The 13,905-nt window shown below is 34.7% G+C and overlaps 1 protein-coding gene across 3 annotated transcripts in view; it reads left to right on the forward strand.

Annotated features, from left to right (window-relative positions):
- Window positions 1-13,905, forward strand: part of TTBK2 (tau tubulin kinase 2) — a 75,745-nt gene that overhangs the window by 36,236 nt on the left and 25,604 nt on the right. For all 3 annotated transcript variants that reach the window (XM_033063982.2, XM_033063984.2, XM_033063983.2), the window contains exons 7-9: window positions 10,289-10,354; window positions 10,882-10,974; window positions 11,945-12,070. In XM_033063982.2, the coding sequence (XP_032919873.1) occupies window positions 10,289-10,354; window positions 10,882-10,974; window positions 11,945-12,070 (285 nt within the window). The remainder of the gene's footprint in view (window positions 1-10,288; window positions 10,355-10,881; window positions 10,975-11,944; window positions 12,071-13,905) is intronic.

Genomic DNA, 13,905 nt, shown 5'->3' on the forward strand with positions numbered 1-13,905 from the left:
TTGGGGGAGAATTTCTATGTAGAATTAAATTATAGAAAGGAAGTTGATAAGAAACCACTAATTGGTGGGAGGAGACTTCTCTGGGGATGGAAAAGATCAGAAGAGAGAAAATTGAGTGTGGGAAGAACAAAAACTGCTGGGGATGATGTATAGGCTGTTAAAAGAAGGAAGAATGAAACACAGGCAAGCAAATAAATTGTTGGAGAGAGGAAGCCAATAAGCGAATTAATGGTGTAGATAAGAATTGATTACTGCAAAGCAGGGTAATTAGAATTTAATTGTAGGGATACTCTAATCATCAAGCAAATACATTTAGCAGGATGCAAATTTAGCATATTTATGAGATGCACAGTCTGCAGTTTATTGCTTTCTGAAGGTGTAGTACCTAACATTTTGTTTGCTATTGTCTTATAGATAGCTGATGTAAATATTAGTATCTTTTTTGCTTTTAAATTGAGACAAAGAATAAATTATTCTTTTTGAATGCAAACCCAACTTCATACAGCCATCAATTTTCATGTCTCTGTTTACATGGTGAAAATGGAAAGTGAAGGTGTCAGCTCTGGTACAGAAATAGAACACCTTGAGGGACAAAATGCGAAGGACATTTGCATTCTTAGCATCATCAGTACTGCAGCCAGCTCTTAGGCAGTTGTCATCACTCCTGTTTTAAAGTGAACCTTAACCACAACTGCTTTCTGAGGTATTATTACATATAATACAAAGAAAACAAAATTAAAAAAAAAGAAAAAGAAAGAAAAAGAAGCCGCTAGTCTTAGCTGTTATAAATATTTACCTCTAGAAAGAATGTTAGGTCATAGCTTTTAAAAATCCATAAACTCAACCATCATGTATTATCACAGGCCTGAGTGCCTGAGTTTTGTGGCCTTTTATTGATGTGAATTGCAGGTTATAAATAACTGAATTTCATTTCTTTTACAAAGAAGATAGTATAACTTATATGCAAATGCAGGTGACAAAGCTAGGAAGTAACAGAATTAAAAACCTATCCATAAGAAGATGGCATTTAGATAAAACCTTTTAGTCTACAACATCAGTGTTTTTCTACTCAGTATGCAGGTCTTACTGACTGGCAACCTAAAGTGTTGTTCAGATTAACAGCTAGTCCCCTGAATCTGATGATTTGGACTCAGCAAAGATAATTGAAGGAGAAAATTCCTTTTTACCCAATTTGGTACTTAGTTTGGAATGTGGGATTCCTTTATTGAGAGTATTGTGACGGGGGGAGGGGGAGGCATTGAAATGTATGCAGAGAAGAAATGTTTTGTTCGTGGAATTGTTGTTTTTTTGATAAATAGGTCTTTTTAGGTCTAGGGGAGAACTACCCTACGACTACATTTCCCCATCTCCCCACCTTTGTCCTGCTCTTCCCAGTGACTAGATTTCAGGTCATTCTTCAGTGGTTATTTAAATAAAGAGCTTCATGAGAATTTTCATTGTCATAGGACGTTTTAGCATGACCTTAATTTCAAGCGTCTAACTTTTCCTATATTTACTTGAAAACAAGTAAAAAAAAAAATCAAAATTACATTCTTTTAACATTCAGTAGGTTTAAAGTATTTTACAGTATTTACTTACTCTGAACATTAATGGAATATTCGAATCCAAAGGTGACAGAGTATCTACCAAAATTTTCTGAGGCATTACTCATGCTCTTTACTAGTGACCTGACAGTAACAAAAATTGTCTTTGACTTGTGCTAAAGCAGAAGATACACCAGCTGCTGTACAGTCTGACCCTTAGAAAAATGCTGTGAAAGCGATTGTGAATGCAAATGTCTAGATTTTTTATTGTCTAGGGAAGCAGTTACAAATTTGTTCACATCAAACAATGCACATATTATTCCATATCAGGTGTTTCTGCACAAAACAGCTAAGTGCTGCTTGCCTGCCTTCAGTGTCTTCAAGTTCTGAGGGTTTTCTAACAAATGAGGTTTTATCTTCAAATTTCACTTTAAGGTACAGGCGGTGTCCTAGAAATGTAGTTTAAGAAGCTGAATTCTTAAAAAGGAAACAAACACAAAACCAAAACAAACAAGAACCAATAAAATAATGAAGCACCCACAAACAAACAAACAACCAACCCAAAACAATCCTGCACAGAATACTTCACAAAAATGTGTTGGTAGATAAAAAAGCAGAATATTATATCCATTTTGAAAGCTTTGGGAGTCTAGTGTATTTCAATTACATACAGGAACAGAAGGTATACATTTCTTGTATACTCATATTTTCATTTGGTTTTTTACTTGTGAAAATTTGGGAATGGTTATGCATTTGAATTGCATTCTGTTTCTTCTAGTAAGATTCTGGATTATCCAGATTGCTGAAGAAATCTAGGGAATACTTCCATGTTATTCTGCCTTACCTTGGCAGAAGAATTAAAGATTGTGAATTTCTGTGTTAGGAAGAGAACATTATTTTTATGGTGCTGAAATAGTGGAAGCTATACCCACTAAAAGCATTTTGTAATGGGGAAAAGGGGTGGGATAGTTTTAAGAACTAAAAGAGCAATGGTGAAGCTACACTATTGTAAACAAAATAGTTAATGCAAGTCTTTTGTCTTCTTTGAAGGCTATTTGGACCCATGGACTGCTTAAAGATGGACTCCTTATGTATATGTCTTTGCTTCTATATATTGCTTCTCAATCTTCTTTTCAAGTAAATGCTATTGTAGCAAACATTGATACAACTTTTACAAATAAATACTCAGAAGTGGTCTACATATAGTGTTGACTAGAACTAGTACAGGTGTTTTGTTTGCCCCAGTGCTCCTCATAATTTAGAATTTGTGCTGGTAACTACTGAATATTCTAACTAAAGAGTCTGTATAATGGAAGTTGTTCAAGAATAGTTACTGAACATGGCAGTCGGAATAAAATTTGTAATAAAATGAGACCACCCATCAAATACGAATGATTGACAGCAACTCAGTCATCTCCAGAAAATTGTGAAATTGATCTGTTTTTGGTCTTAGTTGAAGAGCACTAAGATACACTATTACTCCAGCAGCTCCTTGACACACCTCTGTTTGGAGTTACACAGGTTAAAGCAGAGTCCAAGGACAACCAGGACATGTTTATGAGTACACCATTAAATGGTAATGGATTTCATGGAAAATAATTAAATAGTACAAAAAAAAATCTAGAGAGCTGTTTGATATCTTAGAGCACCGTATAATGCATATAATAAATAATTGGCTAAAATAGGTTAACTGCTCTAAACAGACCTCTCTTCCATAGCTGACTAAAACTGTTGAAAGCCCTGTGCTGCAGGGTAATGGTCCATGTCATTTTGTTAAATGTACTGTTCAGTCGCTCTTTCATCCTGTTGAGAAGCGTTTTGTTGCTGGCATTTACCTTGTGCTATCTCTTCTCAGTAATGGCCTCTCTCAGTGCTGAACAGTACATTACAGAGATATGATTAGCTGAGGACTACATGTGTGCAGCTAAACAAGGAGCAGAGTACTTATTTTTCCTCTTGAATTATTTTTCATTTTCCTCAGAGTTTTTGGAAAAACATGTGTTAATAAGTTTCTGTGTAATAGTCCTCTGAGGCTTTTACATATTGATATACTTCAGAGGAGACTTTTTGTAAGTTGTTTCTTATAAATATGGTGAATACACCATTAGCTTGCAACATAATTGTTTGGAACAAGGAAGGGGCAAAAAGTTACATTTCCTCCTCAGCAATTGCGTGGAAGCTATGCATGATGTGTTGGACATCTCTACACCAATGCTTATATAGCAAAGACCTGTGTGTGCTGAAATTTGGCATTAGAAGTTCCCAGGATCAAATGCCTGTAACTGGGCAATCCTAAAATAAATTTTTTGGTTTTAGTTTCTTCAGTGTTTGTCTAACAAAGGCATAAAGTAATGAGAAGAAGCACTGAACACATAGAACTGGCTTTTTAAAAAGTGGACTACTTAAGAAAAAATATTGTTTCAGTAAATGGAGGTCTATTGAAGAGTCTAAGATGAATTATTACAGCGTTTTATTTTCTTTATAACTTTCAGTTCTGTAGAAAATAAATTATTCTATAATATCACAGTCATTCAATGCAACCTGTAAATATATAAAATCACTCTTAAATAGGCTATATGTACTCTTCAGTTTTCTCCTTCATGTCCTCTAGGTCAACAAAGACTGGATCCCAGTTTTTTTTTTTCTTTTAATACCAGGAAAAGCTGTAGAAGTTTTAGATTTTTATGCATAATGTCCTACATGAAAATGGTTATTTGCTGAAGGGACTAAGTCAAGATCCAATTGTTTAATTGGTTTATAAGCAGCATGCAGGAGTTGAAAGAATTATGACAGTCATTGATGTTCCATTTCTGAATTAGTGATACTTTTACAGGGAAGAGATAGGAGTTAGTTTGGTGAGGTTTGTGGAGACATTATTTTTAATAGAGAGATTAAAGTAGCTGTTATACTGTTGGGTTTCAAAGGTGTTCTAAGTAATGCATAGCTGTGATACACCCACAGTGACCTGTGCAGCTGTAATGATGCAGCAGTGCTATACCTACCAGTGTCACATTAATTATTGTCTGCTAAAACATCCTTCAAGGACATAGAGGGAGATTATTAAGGGGACAAACTTATAGTGCATATATGTAGCATTTTCAGCATTCACTGGATATGATCCTTGCAAGTTTGGTTGTATTACTGACAAAGTAATGAAGGAAATCAGTGTTACAGAGACAGCCAGCTGCTGTCTTGTGGTAGTACAAGGTGAAAAAGGCAGGTGGAGAATTAATGCAGAAGATGAAAAGCAGAGCATTATCAATTGACTTGGTGACAAAAGTAGAATGGGTATATGAATTTCATTCAGTGTGACATTGTTTTGTAACATCTCAGTGGAATAATCTTGGAATTAAATTATTAAATAAAAAACTTAAGAAAATCATATGTGGTTATATTTGAGAGGAAGGTTCTTTATGGAGTTTGAGGTTTTGGTGTGAAAAATAAAACTAAATAAATGATAACTTACCTGAAGGAATAATTTGATTAATAGCTGAGATATGAAAAATGATGATGATAGAATACTTTGTTAGGGTGTATTGGTTTTTTTTCTCCTTTCTTGTTGTGTGCAGAACACTGGTATCATATCCAAACAATCATTAAATGATTTAACTTAGAAATTTAAATTAGACATTCTGAAAGGTGCCTATAGCTGCTCTATATTCTGATTCAGCAGTTCCTTTATTTTCTATAGAACTAATAGATGCTCAAGGGAATGGGCTGTTAACAACCTTATAAAAAAACAAAGAAAAGCAATAATTTTTCTAGTTTTATTTGATCTTATTTTTAAAAGAAATTATTCTATGAATGGTGAAACTTACGATTTTTCTATTGTTTTGTATACTGCTTCCCTTATGCCCTCCAAATTTCTTATTTTCAGCTTCATACTACAGCTTACCTTTCTGACCAGTACCTAGTTGCACTTTTGGGACTAGGCTTGTATTTATGTGCTATCTAAAATTAATGCTGGTTGACCAGCTGATTGGTGTCTCTTAAGATGGATGTGAGCCATTTTAATTGAGTTTTAACTATGTCTCTGTGTCAATGTACTAATTTGGGTTCTCTCTTTAATCACCAATTTTCATTAAATTTGGAGGAACTGAAAGTCTTTGAGAGCTGTTCTATTTGTTTGAAATTAAAAGCTATTGTGGTGGAAAGACAGATGGTTTGGTCCAGTAAAATTTGTTTTCTGATGAAAATAGAAGCAAGCAAAAATCAAACAGGAAACTGATTTCCAGTTCTTTCTGAGCTATGGGCTAAATTCTCTGCTGAGTTATGAAAAAATATTTTGAATAATTTAAAAGAAGGAAAATGTGTTATTTTATTGTTGTGGTTTAACCTCAGCTGGCAACCAAGTACCACAGAGCCTCTTTCTCATTTCCGTCACCCCCTCCTGCCCCTGTGGGATAGGGGAGAGAATTGGGAAGAAGGTACATTTATGTGCATTAGCTTCCTTGAGACTTTTTGCTTTCCATCCATAGTACTACTGAAACAGTCTGTTTCTGGATTTCTGCAACTCTTAAATGTATGGTATTATCATTATAAATACTAAATTAGATATGTAGAAAACATAACAAATATGTACAAAACATTAAAAAATTAAGGTCTCTATTCTCCAGTCTGCTGAGTAGAGAACAACTGTAAAAAATTTTTACTTACAGTAAAGTAGATAAATAAAACAATAAAGCAATATTCTGCTCTGTTGGGAAATTATTTGCCAGAGCATAGCTGGTACGTATGAATAGTTTTCCTCTTACAGTAATCTCTGCTTTAGCTCATGGAAAAAGAGGAAGAGGAAAGATTGCACAAGGCAAAGTAAACATACATATGGCAGACTTATCCTGTGTGTCACAGGATACTTCACTGCAGTAAGTTTAGGTTTGTGACAGTCATTAGTAGGTTGTTACCCTCTTCAGCCCACCAGACCTTTTCCTCTGCTTATAAATCAGCTTCAGAACAATTGTAGTCTTTAGCTCATGCATCACTTTGGCTGAGTACTCGAGACTGAAAGCTGAGTAGCTCAGGAGATGTCTTGTGTTTCAAATACTACTGGCTTAGAGATGATATTGCTCTTTTTAACACATGCAGTAGGAGACAAATTTTCATTTGTCACCACATGTCTGTTAGAGCTCACAATAGCAAGATTTAATTGTATTGTTAACTGTCAACTTACCTTGTTACTCAGCTTCTGCTGGGACTAGGTAGCGTAGGATCAGACAGCTGCAGTCAGAAATCACAACATTTTTTTAGGTACATCTGAGTCCAAATAATGTGTCATACTGACAACTAGTAGGGGAGGGGTTGAGGAGGAGGTCTAAGTGCAGGTACTCAGTGTCTGATATGGATTTTAAGATAGAGCTGAAAGTGTAGTTTGAAGATCTGTATAAGCAGTGAAAATCGAGATCTGTAATATATTGTAATGGCAATTGTATTTCAACTGCTTGATCTTTCATTACTCAAGTGATCCCTGAAATTTTCATTTGTTCTAAACTGGTGCTAATACATGCTAAGCATTACATTAGATTGCAAAGTCTATATGCTCAAAAAGGGTAGGATTGGAATGTGAATTGTTGAAGCTATGAGAAAAGGTTTCAAAGAATTATAATTGTGTGTAATTCCAATCATTGAAATTTATTTCTGGTGAAATTTGAACTAGGAAATTGTCTTTTTCAAGGGAAAAGATAAAAAAGGAGAATTCTACCATTAGCAAAGGAAAATATGGGTAACATAGGCAACTGCTTCTCTACCCATCCCCTACGGCTTTTGAACCCTGCTCTCGAGACAGCTCTGCTGGCTTCTCAGTGCAAAACCTAGACACTTAAGAATATTCAGTCATGGCCTGATTGATTGGGAGCACCATGGTGTGTCAGATATAATGTAAAGAACCAGTATTGATTTATTTCTTCATGTTGATTTTCTAGTTTCTATGACTGCAGTAATAAGTTAGCTTTTTTGCTCTGTGTCACCTTTCCAATGTTGCCCAGAGCAATAAACCCAGAGCATTTATCTAGTGACACTGAACTGAGCTAAGGAGTGTTTTGCCTCTTCCACAGCGACTCCAAAAAAGCAACATTCATTGGTTTGTAAGCACAGTGTCTCCCAGGAGTCTCAAAGCTGTGTGCTTAGTGGAAATAGTTCACTTAACTAGGAACTACTAATTTCCTGCATCTAGTTTACCTGGGACATTGCCAAGTGTTTCCAGGAAGTGACACCTCCAAAGAAAACAGATGTTACATTAAAAAAGTACCTTTATAAGTAGAAAAAGTCATTGTAGTCACTGGATCTGCTTAATTCATCTCCGTGTATCTTCAAAATATTTTTTAAACTTTAGTTTGAAAAATTTAGTATTTTTCTTTTGCTACATGCGATTTGAGATGCATGAAGAGTTCTGAAACAGTTTCAGAAGTTATGCAAATACTCAAATGGAAATTCTGTTCTGAATTGGGAAAACTTGATTTGACCTACAGAGCATCACTCAAGTCAAGAGATACATGGTAGAATTATTTTATTATTGTTGTGTGGCATTGTAATACTGCTATTGAATAGTGACCAACTGCCTTACTAAAAGGTATTTTATGGCATCTTGAAATATAACAGTGATACTTCTACTTCAGTTATAGAAACTATATTTTAAGGCAAGAGACTGTGAAAGGCTTTAGATGTCCTTGCTGAAATAAAGAATTCAGAATTCACTTCATGATAAGCTCATAGATAGAAACAATATTTTTTTTTATTCTCATCCAGGTGATTCTCAGATAATTGAAAATCATGTTAGGGCAAATAAGGATGACTGTGACTTTAACATTCAAAAGCATCTGAATTGATACACAATGAATCTCATTGGACATTTCTTCCCCAGAACAGAAGTGGAATAGGTTAAATTTTTAGTTTTTGTAAACTGAATGGGATAATACAGTTTTCATATGATATTTCTTAGTCTTTTTCTCTTGCTTTGTCCAGCAACCAAAGCATTTCTATCCTAGTTATCAAGTAGAAATTGAAGTTGTACTGCTAGAAATGAAAACAGCATTTCATCCTAGGTTTCATATTTTCCATTATTCTCAGAAGAGCAGAAATATTTAACAAAGTAGAATGAATATAGTCCTTCCCTTTTAACATTCATGCCAGAGGCAAAAGACAGCAAACATTTGATTTCGTCTTCTGAAACTATATGCTCTTGAGATTTATGGAATTTGTACTTTCAACTGTTTTAAAGTTAAGCTCTCAATGCCCTCCTGAGGAAGTACTATTCATTAAATGACATATTTTTAAAAATGTATCTGTATTTTGACTGTCTTGGCAGTGATGCTATATTATTCTTAGTTGGATGATTTACTAACCTGCAGACCTATAAGGGAGATTTAAGTAATTTTTTAAAAAATTGTTCCTCCTGAAATTTAGCAGTTCAAAAGCATTTTGAGCTATTCTTTTTCTAATTTCTGCAACTTTTGAAATTTCTGCAACTACAGTGTTATGTTTCATTTCAGGGTAATTTTCAGTGTGGAATATGGTGTGCTTATAAAATTAAAGATAAGGCAGACAGTTGATTCTGTCCTACCTGAACATGAAATGTGTTCTGAGCACTGTTTAAACTGTATGATGATGTGAAAAGTCTTAAGATATATGGAATATCATCTGAGAACCTCTTCATGTTAAGAACATCCTAGAAAATATTCTCTGCCTTAACTAACACTGGTTCAGCTCTCATTGTACTCTAGCAGACATTGATTATGTGGGCTGTTGAATCCTTTTTTAAAGGATTGCTGTATAATCCTGCTAGATTCAATCATTAGATTTATTGACAGTAATGGCAGCTTCTGATTTATTTAAATGATATCTCTGTATAGCACCTGTTGGTGGATAAGAAAAGATTATACATATAAATGGGTAGAGAGAGGTGGAAGAGAGAGGTGGAAGTGTTTTATCTTAATAAGGTATCAGTTATGTATTGTAGTTATCTTTGTGTGTGTGTGAAACCAGACTTTTCAATGTATTGTGCAAATTAAAAAAAAAAATCTTAAGAATTGTCATGAGTCTTGGGTGAGCAGACAGATCACCAATACCTCTCTAAGTACAAGTCAGAGGTGAGGTAGATAATTCAAACTTCTTATATTCATTGTTAGAGTACACAAGAAGAATTATTGATTGGGAAGATAAGACTGCATAAAAGAAAGCAAATTTAATAGCCCTATATATAATGATTAATTAAGGGGGTAGCATGGATTGAATATCTCTCTTTGGCAAAGTAATAATATCACAGTTTGATTTTTAAAAAAATTAAATATCTACTAATTATCATTGTCATCAATTATATAATTATTTCTAAGATTTTTAAATATTTTCTTTTTATTTTCATAATATCTTATTTTTATTTTTAATATTTAAAATAATTTTCTAATATTTTTATTTGAATAAAAGAAGGATGGGAAAATACATTCTCTGATTATAAAACATCAATTGACTTATGATCACAAGATATCAAGAGTATCAGGGAAGAAATGCAGGTTTTCAGAAACTGGAAAATAAATAGGTATTTTAAATTGGTGTCCCTAGTGCAGCCTTTGCCATTTATTGGTCAGTCAATTAGTGGCCACATGAATTTCCACTGAGAACTTGTAGAAGCGCAGTAAACTGAAATAAAATCTCAAATGAGATATGTTGTGGCTCTGTACTCACTTTGTAGATGCCAAGTTAAGTAGTCAGAGTGTTTATTCCAGACAATGAGAGTCTCTTCTATTCTCTGACAGCCACGAGCTGTTGCTGGCTTTCGAGGAACAGTACGATACGCATCAATCAACGCTCATAGAAACAGAGTGAGTAGCACAATCTGGATCATACCCATCTCATAGCTGGAAGCAGTTACTGTTAATTTCCTCTTTGTGTATTCTTATCTGTGCATTTGTTATATAGAAATTCATAGCTAGAAATTTTGTGGAAGGATAATGTAATTTACATTAGTTGAGAATAAAAAAGTTCTTGTACAAATAATAAAGATTCTAATACTTATCTTTGGTTTTCAATTGGATTGCAAGTTAATTAGTTAAAAAAGTGAAGATACTGAGTTTTATGTTGTCTTAACAACATATTCTAAAAAAAGCTGAATGAACAGACATCTGCAATGTTATTTTAACGCACTTCAATGTTTATTTTATTTCTCTCTGTCTTCTGTGGAAATTTCCTTCTATGTTTCTTCCTAAAATAGCCACTGGATTTAAGATTTTTTGCAGCATAGGTTATATTAAATTTTATATAATAATTTAAGTTGCAAGCAGTAAAGAACTTATCTTTCCATTTGTTTAGGTATTTGTAATATACTTTAAAATAATATTTCCTTTTACAGGAAATGGGTCGGCATGATGACCTCTGGTCTCTCTTCTACATGTTGGTGGAATTTGTAGTTGGCCAACTACCTTGGAGAAAAATAAAAGATAAGGTAAAGCTAGAGGTGAAACCAAAGAGCATAAGGGAAGTTTATTTCTGGATTCCAGGGAAATGCTGTGATAAAGAGTCCTCTTAGAATCATTAATTAATTTTAACATTACATTTTCCAGTGTTTTCTAGTGTTAGTTCTTGTGGTCAGTGTCATGGTATAAAAAGCGATCAAATTTTACTAAGTGTTCTAGGAAGAAAGGAGGTTATACTTCTAGATTGAAATTATTGTAAAGGGCAGAAGTAAATGTATATTTGCCACTTACTTCATTATTCCTTTGAGTACCTTATTTAACCTAAAATTTCTAATCTAATTTTGATTATTTGTAAAATAGGCATTTCTTATTTGCTGGTGAACAAAAGTGGATTGGGTAATATGCAGTAGTGCCTTTAGTCATATGTCATAGGTGAAATATGCAAAGAAACAATATCTAATCAGCCTGTTGTCACTTCCTGCAAGTTCTTTTGGAATGATACTGAGACCAGGTTACTCTCTGACATGGTTTATGTATTGGTAGATGACAGTTTGTTGTATAGGTAGCATCTCCTTTTTGGTTTTGATGACTGAATATACACCAAAAAGTGACTGAACTTGACGTGATGCAATAGGATGTTTAAATCTTTAAAATATACTATTAGAAGGGGTTTGGTATGTTTAGTGACATCTCTTTGTTTCAGTCAGCATCCAAACATATACAAGACAAACAACACAAACACAGTAGAAAACTAAATGGCTTTTCATATTGAATTTTAAGTTCGTACATTATTTTGCAAGTGTACCAAGGCCAAAAGCAGAATCTTCTGTCTTGCTATCTGGTGTAGAATGGCCTTTCTCAGTACCATTCAGTGTAATGTAGTGATCTCTCTCTCTGGCTAGTAGTGTATTGAATGGCTGTAACAGAGAATTCACGTTCTCTGTGTGTTGTAATAGAGAATGAAGGTGTGCCAATGTTTGTTGTGTTACTTACTCCTAGGAGCAAGTGGGCTCCATTAAAGAAAGGTATGAACACAGACTTATGTTGAAACACCTTCCTCAAGAGTTCAATGTCTTTCTGGATCATATTTCTAATTTGGATTACTTCACAAAGCCTGATTACCAGGTAACACTTGTTCTATTTTGTCTTTCTGTTTCGTAAAGAAGAGAATTTTATGCTGTTTCATCTTCAATTTACAGTAATTTCACAACTATAAGGTGCACTGGATTATAAGGCGCACTTCCGGCTGTCGGCAAATTTCCGAACTTTTGCCCATATATAAGGCGCACCAGACTATAAGGCACACTTTTTTTTTGCAGTGAGGATTCACTGCCGGCTCCCCCTGCATGGTTGCTGGCCGAGGCCCCGCCTCCACCCGGCTGCCGTGGCACCCCAACCCCGCAGCCCCGCCTGCACCCACTGGCCGTGGCCCTACCGGCTCCCCCAGCGGCTTGTGGCTCACACTTCGGGCTTGTCAAATTTCTGAACTTTGTCCGTATATAAGGCGCACTGGACTATAAAGGCGCACTTCTGGGTTCGGGCCAAAATTTCCGTCAAAATGGTGCGCCTTATAGTCGTGAAATTACTGTACTTTGATTTTATTGTGTAATCTTGGTAGTTATTATGTTTTGTGCCACCACAAAGTTAATTTAATGACCATTTAGGTGCCTTGGAAACTCTGTGATTCAAACATTATTTTTTTCCATTTCAGAAGTGTAAGACTCTTAAGTTTCTAAAAATAATTGTCACCTGCTTTTCAGTCTGTGTTCTGTTAGGATTGGGAGCTAGCCTACTATCACAGCCTCTTGTAGGTGCTCCATAAGTCAATTGGTCAGATTGTTCTCTCAGTGATTGTCATTCTGGCAGTTTTCCAAAGTCTGGAACTCACCACCTACAGCTAGAGCACAACCTACACTCATGGTGTGTTTCCAAAACTGAAATATTATGTACAGAGATCACGGAAGAACAGTCATTTTTCTTTGTTTAAGAGAGCATTGCCTGAAATGGGCAGCCTCTGCTCAGTGGTAAGGTGTTACATGCCAAGGGAATATGCTGTAGAATGTGTCTTAACTCACTCATCATTGAGCTATGATTAAACAATAAATAAAGATAGAACTTTTTTCCAGTTTGTGCAAATCAGCAGAGGCATTCTCAGGGAAAGCAGGGAGGGAGAGACTTGAGAATTTTCAGTCTTGCACACTGTGAGAAGTTGTACTGCTGGAATTACATACCATGACAAGCTGTCCTTGTGTGGCTTCCTTCTGGCTGCCAGAGGCACATATTCCTGTCAGCTTCCCACTTGCAGGACTTGTCGGCCTCTGTCCCTTTGTTCAACTCCCTAAATCAGTGGATCAGAAGGAATGGCTTTCTGTTGGTGTTCAAGTGTAATTGATTCAACTGAATAAATAAATCTGACTAATTCTAGAATTGTAACTTTGGTAAGAGTGGCTTCTCTATTTTGCTTGGTAAGATTAACAAAGAAATCAAGATATAGAAGAATTGAAGAAAGAGCTAAAAAATCTCAAGGAATAACTGATTTCCTGTTAATAAGTGTATTTCTCTAAATATGATGGTATAGGATTCTGCACACTTGTAAAACAGATAAATCAATTTTTGTGATAAAATTTGAATGTTAAAAAAAAAACTTATTACAAATACAAAAGAAGTTCAGTATTCCTGAAAAATAAATACTTTGATTTTTTTCCCCCTTCTCCATTACAGATTTCCATGAAATTGATCCTATAGTTTACAATTAAGTGAGGAAAAGGTTTTCAATGTTTTGTGTGCCTGGTTATAAAGATGTATTAGATTTTTTTTTCCTATGGTAGAAAGTACTATTGCAGAAATTTTGATGTGGCATAGAAAAACCTTTATTATAGACTGGAAGATATGTTTTACATTACAACCCCTGAATGATAAAACATATAGACAGTAATATTTCTTCAGATCTTTTTTTATAT

This window comes from Catharus ustulatus, chromosome 6 (assembly GCF_009819885.2).
Source record: "Catharus ustulatus isolate bCatUst1 chromosome 6, bCatUst1.pri.v2, whole genome shotgun sequence".
Classification (NCBI taxonomy): Eukaryota; Metazoa; Chordata; class Aves; order Passeriformes; family Turdidae; genus Catharus; species Catharus ustulatus.